Source organism: Oncorhynchus gorbuscha, linkage group LG01 (genome assembly GCF_021184085.1).
Source record: "Oncorhynchus gorbuscha isolate QuinsamMale2020 ecotype Even-year linkage group LG01, OgorEven_v1.0, whole genome shotgun sequence".
NCBI classification, from domain to species: domain Eukaryota; kingdom Metazoa; phylum Chordata; class Actinopteri; order Salmoniformes; family Salmonidae; genus Oncorhynchus; species Oncorhynchus gorbuscha.
This window is the reverse complement of record NC_060173.1, coordinates 68,645,154-68,658,765: the sequence shown is the minus strand read 5'-3', so window position 1 is coordinate 68,658,765 and position 13,612 is coordinate 68,645,154. Positions and strand designations below refer to the sequence as shown.

Genomic DNA, 13,612 nt, shown 5'->3' with positions numbered 1-13,612 from the left:
TGTAGAAGATAACAGATTATTTTATTACAATGGTTAAATTGGATTTTCATTGTGTTCAATGGTGTTATTTGCCCCCTAGTGGCGCTTTCTGGTACTTAGAAAGACAACGCAAACGGGAAGTTCAGAATTTGTTTTGCACGCAAAGAAGCAGCTACAGACAACGCTACGGTGCAGGTCTTTCAATGTAGTTATTTCTTGTCGCGCTTCAGCCTTGGAAAAATATTTGTTTGTAAGTTCGATTCAAGCATTTAGCTAATGATGATAATCTTGTTATTGATAGAGTTTCTTACATATCAATGTTGGTTGCATTTACTCACAAATTGCAATGCCTTTTGTGTATGTCGTTAGCTGTATTACTTTGCTCATGCGTCATGCAAACGAATTGTAAAATATACAATACTGTAGTTTGTTACTGTTTCTAGTGTAATATGCTTTGTTATTCTACATAGATGGTTATACATTATTAGAGTAATGAAAGGAGCAATTACCATATGGTTAACAATTAGATATATGGTTTGGCATCATGCCAGATGCATGGTACCTTAGCACGTGCTTTGTATTATGCAACTTCAAATGTTTAATGTACAGCTACAGTATGTCGGTGTGAATTGAACACTAAAGTATATTCTTTTCTGTATTTTGCAGTTTCACAACAAACGTTTTCAATATATTCATTCAAGAAAAGTCACGCCTTGGGAGTTTTATTGAAGACTTAGTTGTTAGCTATCTGTCTAGTTTTGCATGGGAACGCAACTCAAGGGCAGAATAGTGAAAAAACATCATCACAGCGGGCTCAAGCACAAGAATAACTGCACACGGTGGTTATGTTTCTACGTTCATCAGCCAACAAAGCCTCTTATCATAGGGAAGACCAGCAGTCTACGATGCAGCAACCAGAGCCAGGTGTTCAACAGAGAGAGATGGAAGAGCCTCTTCAGCACATTGGGACCAAGTCTCAATCTACAAGATCAAGGTCATCAAAACAGTCAAGCAGATCCTCAACGGCGAGTTCTGCAGCCGTCAAAGCACGCGCCAAGGCGGAGGCAGCACGCGCACAAGTCTCTTATGCTGAGAAGGAAGCTTCTGTGATGAAACAAAAGGCAGAAATAGAGGCCAGCTTGTTGAAGCAAAAGGAAGAAATAGAGGCCAGCTTGTTGAAGCAAAAGGCAGAAACAGAGAAGCAAAAAGCTGACCTCGAGGCAAGTTTATATGTTCTCCAAGTTGAGAGAATAGCTGCTGCTGCATTGGCTGAAGCTGCAGCCTTTGAAGAAGTTGTAGGATCAGAACGCAGAGAGCTTCGCAAAGAACTAGACACCGGGACACAGCCCTTAAGTCCAGTCCAACGTACATGTGAGTACGTACAACAACATGCTAGGCCCTACTTTGCTGAACTTCCATTTGAAGTGGAGAAACAAGAGCTTAGTGTTGACCCAGCTACATGCCATAATCCAGAAAGTAGCAAACAACAGAACATGAGCAGAGACTCTCCGTTCAAAAGAAATGAACAGCAGCATGGTGGAAATGGAAAGCAAGCCCACTTCCAGTCACACACACAACTTCCCTGAGTCACAAGTGGCACCAGACCTCACCAAGTACCTCCTACGACGTGAGATGGTGAGTTCAGGACTCCTGAAGTTTGATGATCGCCCTGAAAATGATTGGGCATGGAAAGCATCCTTTCTCAATGCGACCAGAGACTTGAATTTATCAGCCAGGGAAGAGTTAGATCTAATTACCAAGTGGCTAGGGGCAGAGTCGTCTGAGCAAGCAAACAGAATTAGATCTGTCCATATTTTCAACGCGACAGCAGGGCTTAACATGGTCTGGCAACGACTAGAAGAGTGCTATGGTACACCCGAAGTGATTGAGAATGCACTGTTGAAGAAAATGGATGATTTTCCAAAACTGGCTAACAAAGACAATCGCAAACTAAGAGAACTAGGTGACATTCTTCTCGAACTGGAGTGTGCTAAGGAGAAGGGTACCTTCCAGGCCTCGCTTATCTGGACACATCTCGGGGGGTAAACCCTATTGTAGAGAAACTTCCATTCAGTTTACAAGAAAAATGGATAGCACAGGGATCCAAATATAAGGAGGACTATCGGGTAGCATTCCCACCATTCTCGTTCTTCTCGAGATTCATCAGGAATCAGGCGAAAATTAGAAATGACCCCAGCTTCACCCTCTACACCTCAACTAACCAGGTGTCCATGAACAGTGAGAAACCTGCCAGGTACAGCAGCAAGACACCTGTGACTGTATACAAGACAGATGTGTCATCTGAGGCTTCAGACCACCAAACCAAACCCAGTAAGACAAAGGTTGAAAACCCTGACCGTCACTGCCCAATACATAACAAGCCTCATCCTCTTAAAAAGTGTCGTGGGTTTAGATACAAAACTCTAGATGAGCGCAAATCATATCTCAAAGACAATGGCATTTGTTTCCGATGTTGTGGGTCAACTCAGCACAGAGCTAAAGACTGTAAGGTTTCAATCAAGTGCTCCGAGTGCGACAGCGACAGGCATCTTGCTGCTCTGCATCCAGGCCCAGCCCCTACAAATACATACACCGCTACAGCAGAGACAGATAATGGCGGGGAGCAAGGTGACGATGCTCTTCTATCTGTCACCTCAAAGTGTACAGAGATCTGTGGTGAGGCAATCAATCCAAGATCATGTTCAAAAATATGCTTAGTCAAAGCTTATCCGGCTGGGAAAAGAGAGAAAGCTGTCAAAATGTATGTAGTGCTTGATGAACAAAGTAACAAATCTCTGGCCAAGACAGAGTTTTTCAGTCTCTTCAACATCAATGACAACTCTGCTCCATACACCATGAAGACGTGTTCTGGGGTAACAGAGACTTCAGGCAGGAGAGCCGTCAACTTCATGGTGGAGTCTGTAGATGGACACATGCAGCTCACTCTCCCTACTCTGATAGAGTGTGATATGATGCCAGACGATAGGATGGAGATTCCCTCCCCCGACATTGCGTATCATCATCCCCATCTGCAACCAGTTATGGACAGAATTCCAGCTGTGGACCCAGACGCTCCCATCCTCCTGCTCTTAGGACGAGACATCTTAAGGGTACACAAGGTACGAGAGCAAATCAATGGGCCCCACGACACTCCTTATGCACAGCGACTCGACCTCGGGTGGGTCATTGTGGGTGAGGTCTGTCTGGGAACGGCTCACCGACCAGCCAATGTTAACGTGTTCAGGACAAACATACTTCAAAATGGTCGCACATCCTATCTGAGCCCTTGCCCTGACATCATCCAGGTAAAAGAGAACTACAACAGCGTAGCTCAGAAACACATCTCTCCCTCTACAATGCACTTGAGAGATCCAATCACAACTGTGAACACAGACAGCCTGGGATGTTCCGTGTTCGACAAAACACAAGACGATGATAAACCAGCACCATCAGCGGAGGACAAAGCCTTCTTGGACATTATGGACAAACAGGTTTTCCAGGATGATGGAAACAACTGGGTGGCTCCACTACCCTTTCGCCCCAATAAACGTCGCCTTCCTAATAACAGGGAGCAGGCCATGAACCGTCTCACATCACTTCGCAGGACTTTAGACAAAAAGCCTGACATGAAGCGTCATTTTATTGACTTCATGCAAAAGATGCTGGATAACGACCAAGCCGAACCTTCACAGCCACTAGAGGGAGACAAAGAACGTTGGTATCTGCCCATATTTGGTGTTTACCATCCACAAAAGCCTGAACAAATACGAGTAGTATTTGACTCCAGTGCTAAGTGTCAAGGCGTGTCACTTAACGATGTTCTGCTCAGTGGTCCAGACTTAAACAACACACTCTTGGGTGTCCTAATGCGTTTCCGCAAGGATTGCATTGCACTAACAGCAGATGTTCAACAAATGTTTTACTGTTTTGGTGTACGTGAGGATCACAGAGATTACTTAAGGTTTCTCTGGTATGAAGACAACAACCCAGATAGAAACATAACTGAGTACAGGATGAAAGTCCATGCATTTGGGAACAGCCCTTCACCAGCCGTAGCCATCTACTGCATGAGACGAGCAGCGCTACAGGGTGAGAAGGAACACGGGTCAGAACCCAAGCAATATGTAGTGAGGAACTTCTACGTCGATGATGGTCTGACATCAGTAGCTACTACAGAAGAAGCTATCAATATTCTAAGAAAAACACAAGCAATGTTGGCGGAGTCCAACATGAAACTACACAAGATTGCATCCAATAGCAAAACAATTATGGAAGCCTTCCCTATGGAGGACCGTGCGAAAGACTTAAAAGATCTGGACCTAGGAGTGGATCCTCTCCCCTTTCAACGGAGTCTGGGACTTTCCTGGAACCTGGAAACAGACAGCTTCTCATTCCAGGTGTCCCACAATGAGAAGCCTTTTACTCGGAGAGGCATCCTGTCCACAGTGAATAGTCTTTATGACCCCCTTGGGTTTGTGGCTCCAATAACAATGCAAGGTAAAGCCTTAATCAGAGAACTCTCTTCTGATCAGAGTGAGTGGGATGTCACTCTTCCAACAGAAAAAGAAGAGAAATGGAAACAGTGGAAGCAAGTCCAGTGTCTCGCTGACACCTTTTGGAAAAGGTGGAGACAGGAGTACCTGACAACGCTGCAGAGATGCAGAAAATGGACAGCAGAAAAGCTAAATGTAAAAGTGGGAGATGTTGTCTTATTGAAAGACAGTCAGGCACACAGAAATGACTGGCCAGTCGGGCTTGTGGTAAAAACCTTTCCCAGTACTGACAAAAAGGTTAGGAAAGTAGAACTAAAAATTGTCAAACAAGGAGCTGCTAAGGTGTTTCTGAGACCAATCTCAGAGATTGTTGTTCTTCTTTCTGAAGCATCCTAGAGACAAAAGATAAAAATAGAAAGGACATTTGTTTCTTGATATGTTTTATTTAATAGTGGCACAATTTCATTATACCAGGCGGGGAGTGTGCTGCCATCTTGTTAGAAGATAACAGATTATTTTATTACAATGGTTAAATTGGATTTTCATTGTGTTCAATGGTGTTATTTGCCCCCTAGTGGCGCTTTCTGGTACTTAGAAAGACAACGCAAACGGGAAGTTCAGAATTTGTTTTGCACGCAAAGAAGCAGCTACAGACAACGCTACGGTGCAGGTCTTTCAATGTAGTTATTTCTTGTCACGCTTCAGCCTTGGAAAAATATTTGTTTGTAAGTTCGATTCAAGCATTTAGCTAATGATGATAATCTTGTTATTGATAGAGTTTCTTACATATCAATGTTGGTTGCATTTACTCACAAATTGCAATGCCTTTTGTGTATGTCGTTAGCTGTATTACTTTGCTCATGCGTCATGCAAACGAATTGTAAAATATACAATACTGTAGTTTGTTACTGTTTCTAGTGTAATATGCTTTGTTATTCTACATAGATGGGTATACATTATTAGAGTAATGAAAGGAGCAATTACCATATGGTTAACAATTAGATATATGGTTTGGCATCATGCCAGATGCATGGTACCTTAGCACGTGCTTTGTATTATGCAACTTCAAATGTTTAATGTACAGCTACAGTATGTCGGTGTGAATTGAACACTAAAGTATATTCTTTTCTGTATTTTGCAGTTTCACAACATAAACGTTTTCAATATATTCATTCAAGAAAAGTCACGCCTTGAGAGTTTTATTGAAGACTTAGTTGTTAGCTATCTGTCTAGTTTTGCATGGGAACGCAACTCAAGGGCAGAATAATATGAGATGAATAATGTAGGGTATGTAACATTACATTAGGTAGCATTGTTTAAAGTGGCTAGTGATATATTTTACATCGTTTCCCATCAATTCCCATGATTAAAGTGGCTGGACTTGAGTCAGTGTGTTGGCAGCAACCTCAATGTTAGTGGTGGCTGTTTAACAGTCTGATGGCCTTGAGATAGAAGCTGTTTTTCAGTCTCTCGGTCCCAGCTTTGATGCACCTGTACTGACCTCGCCTTCTGGATGATAGCGGGGTGAACAGGCAGTGGCTCGGGTGGTTGTTGTCCTTGATGATCTTTATGGCCTTCCTGTGACATCGGGTGGTGTAGGTGTCCTGGAGGGCAGGTAGTTTGCCCCCGGTGATGCGTTGTGCAGACCTCACTACCCTCTGGAGAGCCTTACGGTTGTGGGCGGAGCAGTTGCCGTACCAGGCGGTGATACAGCCCGACAGGATGCTCTCGATTATGCATATGTAGAAGTTTGTGAGTGCTTTTGGTGACAAGCCGAATTTCTTCAGCCTCCTGAGGTTGAAGAGGCGCTGCTGCGCCTTCTTCACGATGCTGTCTGTGTGGGTGGACCAATTCAGTTTGTCTGTGATGTGTACGCCGAGGAACTTAAAACTTACTACCCTCTCCACTACTGTTCCATCGATGTGGATAGGGGGGTGTTCCCTCTGCTGTTTCCTGAAGTCCACAATCATCTCCTTAGTTTTGTTGACGTTGAGTGTGAGGTTATTTTCCTGACACCACACTCCGAGGGCCCTCACCTCCTCCCTGTAGGCAGTCTCGTCGTTGTTGGTAATCAAGCCTACCACTGTTGTGTCATCCGCAAACTTGATGATTGAGTTGGAGGCATGCGTGGCCACGCAGTCGTGGGTGAACAGGGAGTACAGGAGAGGGCTCAGAACGCACCCTTGTGGGGCCCCAGTGTTGAGGATCAGCGGGGTGGAGATGTTGCCTACCCTCACCACCTGGGGGCGGCCCGTCAGGAAGTCCAGTACCCAGTTGCACAGGGCTGGGTCGAGACCCAGGGTCCCGAGCTTGATGACGAGTTTGGAGGGTACTATAGTGTTAAATGCTGAGCTGTAGTCGATGAACAGCATTCTCACATAGGTATTCCTCTTGTCCAGATGGGTTAGGGCAGTGTGCAGTGTGGTTGCGATTGCGTCGTCTGTGGACCTATTGGGTAAGCAAATTGGAGTGGGTCTAGGGTGTCAGGTAGGCTGAAGGTGATATGGTCCTTGACCCGTCTCTCAAAGCACTTCATGATGACGGAAGTGAGTGCTACGGGGCGGTAGTCGTTTAGCTCAGTTACCTTAGCTTTCTTGGGAACAGGAACGATGGTGGCCCTCTTGAAGCATGTGGGAACAACAGACTGGGAAAGGGATTGATTGAATATGTCCGTTAACACACCAGCCAGCTGGTCTGCGCATGCTCTGAGGGCGCGGCTGGGGATGCCGTCTGGGCCTGCAGCCTTGCGAGGGTTGACACGTTTAAATGTTTTCCTCATGTCGGCTGCAGTGAAGGAGAGTCCGCATGTTTTAGTTGCGGGCAGTGTCAGTGGCACTGTATTTTCCTCAAAGCGGGCAAAAAAGTTATTTAGTCTGCCTGGGAGCAAGACATCCTGGTCCGTGATGGGGCTGGTTTTCTTTTTGTAATCCGTGATTGACTGTAGACCCTGCCACATACCTCTTGTGTCTGAGCCGTTGAATTGAGATTCTACTTTGTCTCTATACTGACGCTTAGCTTGTTTGATTGCCTTGCGGAGGGAATAGTTACACTGTTTGTATTCGGTCATGTTTCCAGTCACCTTGCCCTGATTAAAAGCAGTGGTTCGCGCTTTCAGTTTCACTGGAATGCTGCCATCAATCCACGGTTTCTGGTTTGGGAATGTTTTAATCGTTGCTATGGGAAGGACATCTTCAACGCACGTTCTAATGAACTCGCACACCGAATCAGCGTATTCGTCAATGTTGTCATCTGACGCAATACGGAACATATCCCAGTCCACGTGATGGAAGCAGTCTTGGAGTGTGGAATCAGATTGGTCGGACCAGCGTTGAACAGACCTCAGCGCGGGAGCTTCTTATTTTAGTTTCTGTCTGTAGGCAGGGATCAACAAAATGGAGTCGTGGTCAGCTTTTCCGAAAGGAGGGCGGGGCAGGGCCTTATATGCGTTGCGGAAGTTGGAATAGCAATGATCCAAGGTTTTTCCAGCCCTGGTTGCGCAATCGAAATGCTGATAAAATTTAGGGAGTCTTGTTTTCAGATTAGCCTTGTTAAAATTCCCAGCTACAATGAATGCAGCCTCCGGATATATGGATTCCAGTTTGCAAAGAGTCAACTAAAGTTAGTTCAGACCCATCGATGTGTCTGCTTGGGGGGGAATATATACGGCTGTGATTATAATCGAAGAGAATTCCCTTGGTAGATAATGGGGTCTACATTTGATTGTGAGGAATTCTAAATCAGGTGAACAGAAGGACTTGAGTTCCTGTATGTTGTTGTGGGCACACCACGTCACGTTAACCATAAAGCATACGCCCCCGCCCCTCTTCTTACCAGAAAGATGTTTGTTTCTGTCGGCGCGATGCGTGGAGAAACCAGCTGGCTGCACCGTCTCTGATAGCGTCTCTCCAGTGAGCCATGTTTCCGTGAAGCAAAGAACGTTATTCCCATTATGTGAGCTTGTGTGGCCTATCACTTTGCGGCTCAGCCGTTGTTGCTCCTAGATGATTCCAATTCACAATAACAGCACTTACAGTTAACCGGGACAGCTCTAGCTGGGCAAAAATGTGATAGGATGCCACTTTGCTATCAAAGCAGTTTATGACAGTGCCACGTTGAAAGTCACTAAGCTATTCAGTAAGGCCATTCTACTGCCAATGTTTGTCTATGGAAATTGCATGGCTGTGTGCTCGATTTTATACACCTGTCAGTAAGGGTTGTGGCTGAAATAGCTGAATCCACTCATTTGAAGGGGTGTCCACATACTTTTGTATATACAGTGTATGTCAGGTGAAAATACAATTTTGAGATCCTGAAACCAGTCAAAGTAATATACCGTACATATTCATTGCCTATCAATTACAATTCTACAGAGAAGAATAGCACTTGGGACCCACCTCTGAAATCCTCACAGAGAACCAAATTGTGTTTTCAACAATTATCCATCAATACATTCCAAGGTCATCTTGGCATTATGTTCTTCACAAAAGTTGTTAGGATGAATAGAGCCAGCTATGATCCTACTTTCAGATCTGTCCATCTTTCTGTACATTGACAGAGCTACCTTGCGGAGTCTTGTGAGTAGGCACATGAGTTCATGCATGTGTGTATGTCATATGTGTATCCTACCTAAAAGTGAGGACAGTGAGCGGCCTGTAGGACTTGTGGCTGTTGTTGCTGCTCAGGTTACTTCCCCAGAAATCATTTCTCCAGATGTTGTTGAGAGGCGTGGATGGGATCAGGTCCTGCGGGAGACACATCAGAAAAGAGATGTGACAAAAACAACTTTAGATGCCTAGGGACATAAATTTTATTATTTACGCATACATTGATGTGTGCATGTACAACTTGGAAAATGACATACAGTTGATGTCAAAAGTTTACATAGACAAACACATTTAAACACAGTTTTTCACAATTTCTGAAATTTAATTTGAGTAAACATTCCCTGTCTCAGTTAGGATCACCACTTTATTTTAAGAATGTGAAATGTCAGAATAATAGTAGAGAGAACGATTTCAGCTTTAATTTCTTTCATCACATTTCCAGTGGGTCAGAGGTTTACATACACTCAATTAGTATTTGGTAGCATTGCCTTTATATTGTTTAACTTGGGTCAAACGTTTCAGGTAGCCTTCTACAAGCTTCCCACAATAAGTTGGGTGAATTTTGGCCATTCCTCCTGACAGACCTGGTGTAACTGAGTGAGGTTTGTAGGCCTCCTTGCTCGCACACGCTTTTTCAGTTCTGCCCAGAGGTTTTCTATAGGATTGAGGTCAGGGCTTTGTGATGGCCACTCCAATACCTTGACTTTGTTGTCCTTAAGCCATATTGCCACGACTTTGGAAGTATGCTTGGGGTCATTGTCCATTTGAAAGATCTATTTGCAAACAAGCTTTAACTTCCTGACTGATGTCTTGAGATGTTGCTTCAATATATCCACATAATTTTCCTACCTCATGATTAGAGGTCAACCGATTAATTAGAGCAGATTTCAAGTTTTCATGACAATCGGAAATCTGTATTTTTTTTACACCTTTATTTAACTAGGCAAGTCAGTTAAGAACACATTCTTATTTTCAATGATGGCCTAGGAACGGTGGGTTATCTGCCTTGTTCACGGGCACAACGACAGATTTTCACCTTGTCAGCTCGGGGATTCAATCTTGCAACCTTACGGTTAACTAGTCCAATGCTCTAACCACCCGCCTTACATTGCACTCAACAAGGAGCCTGCCTGTTACGCGAATGCAGTAAGAAGCCAAGGTAAGTTGCTAGCTAGCAATAAACTTATCTTTAAAAAAAAATCAATCATAATCACAAGTTAACTACATGTGGTTGATGATATTACTTGTTTATCTAGCGTGTCCTGCGTTGCATATAATCGATGCGGTGCGCATTCGCAAAAAAGGACTGTCGTTGCTCCAACGTGAACCTAACCATAAACATCAATGCCTTTCTTAAAATCAATACACAGAAGTATATATTTTTCAACCTGCATATTTAGCTAAAAAGAAATCCAGGTTAGCAGGCATTATTAACCAGGTGAAATTGTGTCACTTCTCTTGCGTTCATTGCATGCAGAGTCAGGGTATATGCAACAGTTTGGGCCGCCTGGCTCGTTGCGAAATAATTTGCCAGAATTTTACGTAATTATGACATAAAATTGAAGGTTGTGCAATGTAACAGGAATATTTAGACGTATGGATGCCACCCATTAGATAAAATACGGAACGGTTCCTTTTTTCACTGAAAGAATAAACTTTTTGTTTTCGAGATGATCGTTTCTGGATTCGACCATATTAATGACCTCAGGCTCATATTTCTGTGTGTTATTATGTTATAATTAAGTCTATCATTTGATAGAGCAGTCTGACTGAGCGATGGTAGGCACCAGCAGGCTCGTAAGCATTCATTCAAACCACTTTCGTTCGTTCTGCCAGCAGCTCTTCGCAATGCTTCAAGCATTGCACTGTTTATAACTTCAAGCCTATCAACTCCCGAGATTAGACTAGTGTAACCGATGTGAAATGGCTAGCTAGTTAGCGGGGTGCGCGCTAATAGCGTTTCAAACGTCACTCGCTCTGAGACTTGGAGTGGTCGTTCCCCTTGCTCTGCATGGGTAACGCTGCTTCGAGGGTGGCTGTAGTCGACGTGTTGCTGGTTCGAGCCCAGGGAGGAGCGAGGAGAGGGACAGAAGCTATACTGTTACACTGGCAATACTAAAGTGCCTTTAAGAGCATCCAACAGTCAAAGGTATGTGAAATACAAAATTCCTATAATTTCCTACAACCTAAAACTTCTTACCTGGGAATATTGAAGACTCATGTTAAAAGGAACCACCAGCTTTCATATGTTCTCATGTTCTGAGCAAGGAACTTAAACGTTAGCTTTTTTACATGGCACATATTGCACTTTTACTTTCTTCTCCAACACTTTGTTTTTGCATTATTTAAACCAAATTGAACATGTTTCATTATTTATGAGGCTAAATTGATTTTATTGATGTATTATATTAAGTTAAAATAAGTGTTCATTCAGTATTGTTGTAGTTGTCATTATTACAAATTTTAAAAACTTAAAAATTGTCCGATGAATCGGTACCAGCCTTTTTTGGTCCTCTAATAATCGGTACCGGCGTGGAAAAATCATATTGGGTCGACCTCTACTCATGATGCCATTTATTTTGTGAAGTGCACCAGTCCCTCCTGTAGCAAAGCACACCCACCACCTGATGCTGCCACCCCCGTGCTTCATGGTTAGGATGGTGTTCTTCGGCTTGCAAGCAACCCCCTTTTTCCTCCAAACATAATGATGGTCATTATGGCCAACAGTTCTATTTTTGTTTCATCAGACCAGAGGACATTTCTCCAAAAAGTATGATCTTTGTCCCCATGTGCAGTTACAAACCGTAGTCTGCGTTTTTTATAGCCGTTTTGAGTCAGTGGCTTTTTCCTTGCTGAGCGGCTTTCAGGTTATGTCAATATAGGACTTGTTTTACTGTGGATATAGATACTTTTTTTCCAAGCTGTTTAAAGGCACAGTCAACTTAGTGTATGTAAACTTCTGACACTGGAATTATGACACAGTGAGTTAAGTGAAAAATCTGTCTGTAAACAATGGTTGGAAAAATTACTTGTCATGCACAAAGTAGATGTCCTAAAAAGTAGATGTCCAAAACTATAGTTTGTTAACAAGTAATTTGTGGAGTGGTTGAAAAAGGAGTTTCAATGACTCCAACCTAGGTGTATGTAAACTTCCGACTTCAACTGTAAGTATACTCTGTACTGTATGCACTATGTACCGTGGCTGTGAGGTTATTTAGTAGCTGTTGAAATTATGCACACAATATAGACTTTGAATAGATCACGCTTTTACAGACACTGCATCCTTGAAGATGTACATCGGAATATGTAGTGAGTATGTGATAAGTAGATTATTACCTTGTTGTTGACAATGGCTTCAGAATCATCGAACACAAAGTCTCCATCATAGCTATTGATGAAGCAGAGCAGTGCCACTAGTGCCACAGCGATCTTGGCATGGAATGGGGAAAGCTTTGGTAAAGGTATCTGTTGCTCCCAATTCATTTCAGTCTGTGCCATGGTGCATAGGGTCTTTGGTCATGCTTCATCGTCACCTAATTCCCTACAGGAAATGGGCATGGAATGGTGTGATAAGACTTGAGTGTTGGTGGCAGAATAACAATAGCCTACTCCTTACAGTATTTTGGGGGGCTTTACCTTGTAGAAAAAACGAAGATATTGGTTGACTATTGTTATTTGTACAATATTACGTTTATAGAAATATGCTCACATATCAGTCTGTTCTCAAGCTACAGGAATTGTAGGGACACGCACGTAGAGCATGCATACCTCATTATATTGGAAGGCGTTTTGGAGGACGCGCACGTAAGCATGAGTTCCATTGCAGCGGCTTGATAGTTAGCTAAAGCTGGCTGGCCAATCTTACTAAAGTAATTTAGTTTCAAGCATAATCAGAGCAACAGCTAATAAAGCCAATCATATAGCCTTCAGGCAAACTAAATTTATTGCAAAGGTTGCCAAGTGAAATACTGCTCGCTAACTATTAGCCAGCTAACGTTAGCTGATGCTGTTAGCCGGCTAGCGACAACTAATGTGACTCCGACGTCTGCATATGCACCGAAAGAAAACACAAAAGGCGGCGAGAAATGCAGGTTTGACCGTCACGTACAACGCTAACAATATGTCAACACTGTCTGTCTGTCTCTAGAAAATACACAACTCGCGACTGTATGCATGCCTGGTACTTCCTCGTTTGCTGGCGCGTGGAATTAGTTTGGATGGTGACGTAGGAAAGTGGATGTCACGTGACAACACAAGGGATGAAGAAGTGGCTATGTCTAGTTCTATTTAAATGCAGCTAACAGTTTAGATACATTATTGGTAAAACATCTATTAATTTATGTATGTTTTGCAGTATCTTTACTTTGAAGTTTTTGAACAATTGATAGTTCTTACATAGTCTATTAGCACCTGCAATTAATCTAAAAACAAAACTTGATTACCCTATACAATGTCTAGTGGTATTTGGTCTCTGAATATAGGTCTTAGATTTTGGTATATGGATGTAAATAAGAATGCAGAGTATTTGACATTCTG

The 13,612-nt window shown here is 43.1% G+C and overlaps 1 protein-coding gene across 2 annotated transcripts in view; it reads right to left on the bottom strand.

Annotated features, from left to right (window-relative positions):
• The window catches only part of tmtc4 (transmembrane O-mannosyltransferase targeting cadherins 4), a 53,454-nt gene extending 40,154 nt beyond the window's left edge, over positions 1-13,300 (bottom strand). Inside the window, exons 1-3 of one of the 2 annotated variants that reach the window (XR_006839940.1) lie at positions 12,845-13,300; positions 12,413-12,617; positions 9,099-9,214 (exon numbers count right to left, since the gene is read on the bottom strand). Coding sequence is in view for 1 of the 2 variants with exons in the window: in XM_046359021.1 (XP_046214977.1) it covers positions 9,099-9,214; positions 12,413-12,574 (278 nt within the window). In the remaining variant the exon portion in view is untranslated. The remainder of the gene's footprint in view (positions 1-9,098; positions 9,215-12,412; positions 12,618-12,844) is intronic. The other variant, XM_046359021.1, reaches the window with a different exon arrangement.
• Positions 13,301-13,612: the final 312 nt, after the last annotated feature.